The sequence below is a fragment of the Homarus americanus genome, unplaced genomic scaffold (genome assembly GCF_018991925.1).
Source record: "Homarus americanus isolate GMGI-L3 unplaced genomic scaffold, GMGI_Hamer_2.0 scaffold8270, whole genome shotgun sequence".
Classification (NCBI taxonomy): Eukaryota; Metazoa; Arthropoda; class Malacostraca; order Decapoda; family Nephropidae; genus Homarus; species Homarus americanus.
In genome coordinates, this window is record NW_024746500.1 from 57501 (window position 1) to 61491 (window position 3991).

Consider the following 3991-nt stretch of genomic DNA (forward strand, 5'->3'; position numbering starts at 1 on the left):
TGTGTGTGTGTGTAGAGAGAGAGAGAGAGAGAAGGGGAGAAAGAGAGTCAGTGATAGAGATATTGAGAGACAGAAGTTATTATTATTATTGTTATTATTATTATTGTTATTGTCGTCATAGATACGTCACCTACCTGTACACTCGTGACGTCACTGCACCTCCCGGCTTACCTGTAGAGATAATTAATTAACCGTGAGTATAACGCAAGAATGTATTACAGTTATACCTTAACCTATAACTAGTGACAATGGTTTATAATTACGGGTTATAGGTAGTTACAGGTAGAGTAATTACGGTAGTTAGGGTAATTTCAGGTAGATAGGTATTACAGGTAGATAGTTAGGGTAATTTCAGGTAGATAGAGTAATTACAGGTAGATAGTTAGGAATTTCGGTGGATGGAGTAATTACAGGTAGATAGTTAGGGTAATTTCAGGTAGATAGAGTAATTACAGGTAGATAGTTAGGGTAATTTCAGGTAGATAGAGTAATTACAGGTAGATAGTTAGGGTAATTTCAGGTAGATAGAGTAATTACAGGTAGATAGTTAGGGTAATTTCAGGTAGATAGAGTAATTACAGGTAGATAGTTAGGGTAATTTCAGGTGAATGGAAGTAATTACGGGTAGATAGAGTAATTACAGGTGAATAGTTAGGGTAATTTCAGGTAGATAGAGTAATTACAGGTAGATAGTTAGGGTAATTTCAGGTAGATAAGTAATTACAGGTAGATAGTTAGGGTAATTTCAGGTAGATAGAGTAATTACAAGATAAAGAAATTCAATAGATAATTAGGGATATAAATTCAGGTAGATAGAGTAATTACAGGTAGATAGTTAGGGTAATTTCAGGTAGATAGAGTAATTACAGGTAGATGGATTAAAGGGTAATTTCAGGTAGATAGAGTACTGGGTAGATAGTTAGAGATGAATTTCAGATGATAGAGTAATTACAGGTAGATAGTTAAGGTAATTTCAGGTGATGGAGTAATTACAGGTAGATAGTTAGGGTAATTTCAGGTAGATAGAATAAATTACGGGTAGATGAAAGTTAGGAGAAATTTCAGGTGAAAGAGTAATTACAGGTAGATAGTTAGGGTAATTTCAGGTAGATAGAGTAATTACAGGTAGATAGTTAGGGTAATTTCAGGTAGATAGAGTAATTACAGGTAGATAGTTAGGGTAATTTCACAGGTAGATAGAGTAATTACAGGTAGATAGTTGGGTAATTTCAGGTAGATGAAATATTACAGGTAGATAGTTAAGAATTTTGGTAGATAGAGTAATTACAGGTAGATAGTTAGGGTAATTTCAGGTGAATGGAGAATTACAGGTAGATAGTTAGGGAGTTCAGGTGAATGGAAGTAATTACAGGAGAGGGGAGAGAGGGAAAGGAGAGGATGGAGGGAGAAGGAGGAGAGGAGGAAAGGAAGAGTGGGAAGGAATGAAACTAACGACAAATAGGCTAACCACCGCCAGACTAACGTTCACCAGTGGGAGAGACCAGGAGTACCCTCAGTAATGGAGACAAAGGAGACCACAGGAGACCACAGGAGACCATAAGGAGACACCAGGAGACCACAGGAGACCACAGGAGACCATAGAGAGACCACAGGAGACCATAGGTCGGAGACCAGACCCACAGGAGACCATAGGAGACCACAGGAGACCATAGGAGACCACAGGAGACCACAGGAGACCATAGGAGACCACATGAGACCATAAGGAAGGAACACCAGGAGACCATAGGAGACCACAGGAGACACCAGGAGACCACAGGAGACCATAGGAGACCATAGGAGACTGCAGAGACCATAGGAGACGACAGGAGACCACAGGAGACCACAGGAGACCATAGGAGACACCAGGAGACCACAGGAGACACCAGGACCATAGGGGCAGAGACCATAGGAGACACCGGAGACCACAGGAGACCAGGAGACCACAGGGAGACCACAGGAGATCACAGGAGACCACAGGAGACCACAGGAGACCATAGGACACCAGGAGACCATAGGAGACCACAGAGCCATAGGAGACAATGATCACAGGAGACCATACAAGTCCACAGGAGACGATAGGAACCACACAAGACCATAGGAGACAACAGGAGACAATAGGAGACCACAGGAGACCATAGGAGATCTGGAACCATAGACCACAGGAGACCAAAAGACCACAGGAGACCATAGGGAGCCACAGGAGACCATAGGAGACCATAAGAGACCATAGCAGACTACAGGAGACCATAGGAGACCACAGGAGACCACAGGAGACCATAGGAGACCATGGGAGACCATAAGAGACCATAGCAGACTACAGGAGACCATAGGAGACCACAGGAGACCATAGGCGATCACAGAGACCATAGACCACAGGAGACCATAGGAGACCACAGGAGATCATAGAGACCCAAGGAGATCAGGGCCAGGAACCACAGGAGACCATAGGAGACCACAGGAGACCATAGGAGACCCAGGAGACCATGAACCAGGCCACAGGACACCACAGGAGACCACAGGAGACCATAGGAGACAATAGGAGATCTGAGGAGACCATACAAGACCACAGGAGACCACAAGAGACCACAGGAGACCATAGGAGACCATAAGGAGACCATAGCAGACACAGGAGACCATAGGAGACCATAGGAGACCATAGGAGACCACAGGAGACCATAGGAGACCACAGGAGACCATAAGAGACCATAGCAGACTACAGGGGCAGGGCCACAGGGGAGACCATAGGGAGACCACGGAGACCACAGGAGACCATAGCAGACTACAGGGAGACCATAGGAGACTACAGGAGACCATAGGAGACCACAGGAGACCATAGGAGACCACAGGAGACCATAGGAAACCACAGGAGACCACAGGAGACCATAGGAGACCACTTGATCTTCCTAAACGTCTTGCGGGTCACCACTTGTATTACTCTGTTTCACCCTTACCTCCCTATAACGGACTTTTACCTCCCTATAACGGACTTTTACCTCCCTATAACGGACTTTTACCTCCTATAACGGACTTTACCTCCTATAACGGACTTACCTCCCTAGGACTTTTACCTCCTATAACGGACTTTTACCTCCCTATAACGGACTTTTACCTCCCTATAACGGACTTTTACCTCCCTATAACGGACTTTTACCTCCCTATAAAGACCTTTACCTCCCTATACGAACTTTTACCTCCCTATAACGGACTTTTACCTCATAACGGACTTTTACCTCCCATAACGGACTTTTACCTCCCTATAACGAACCTTTACCTTCCTATAACAGCTTTACCTCCCTATAACGGACCCTTACCTCCCTATAGGCTTTTACCTCCCTATAACGGACTTTTACCTCCCTATAACGGACTTTCCTCCTATAACGGACTTTTACCTCCCTATAACGGACTTTTACCTCCCTATAACGGACTTTACCTCCCTATAACGGATACCTCCCTATAACGGACCTTTACCTTCCTATAACGGACCTTACCTCCTAACGGACCTTACCTCCTATAACGGACTTTTACCTCCCTATAACGGACTTTACCTCCTATAACAGTTTACTTCCTATAACGGACTTTTACCTCCTATAACGGACTTTACCTCCCTATAACGGACCTTTTACTCCCTATAACGGACCCTTACCTCCTATAACAGTTTTACATAACGGACTTTTACCTTCCTATAACGGACTTTACCTCTAACGGACTTTACCTCCTATAACGGACTTTTACCTCCCTATAACGGACTTTTACCTCCCTACTGTTTTACCTCCCTATAACGGACCCTTACCTCCCTATAACGGACCCTTACCTCCCTATAACGGACTTTTACCTCCCTATAACGGACTTTTACCTCCTATAACGGACCTTTACCTCCTATAACGAACTTTTACCTCCCTATAACGGACTTTTACCTCCCTATAACGGACTTTTACCTCCCTATAACGGACTTTTACCTGCCTATAACGAACTTTACCCCCTATAACGGACC

The 3991-nt window shown here is 44.2% G+C and overlaps 2 protein-coding genes across 2 annotated transcripts; both read right to left on the reverse strand.

The window, feature by feature from the left end:
* Nucleotides 1–1513: 1513 nt before the first annotated feature.
* On the reverse strand, nt 1514–2308 carry LOC121879261. The gene has a single exon (XM_042385850.1). The coding sequence runs from the start codon at nt 2306–2308 to the stop codon at nt 1514–1516; it is 795 nt and encodes a 264-aa protein (XP_042241784.1).
* A 46-nt stretch (nt 2309–2354) lies between these two features.
* LOC121879262 lies at nt 2355–2834 on the reverse strand. Its single transcript, XM_042385851.1, has one exon. The coding sequence runs from the start codon at nt 2832–2834 to the stop codon at nt 2355–2357; it is 480 nt and encodes a 159-aa protein (XP_042241785.1).
* Nucleotides 2835–3991: the final 1157 nt, after the last annotated feature.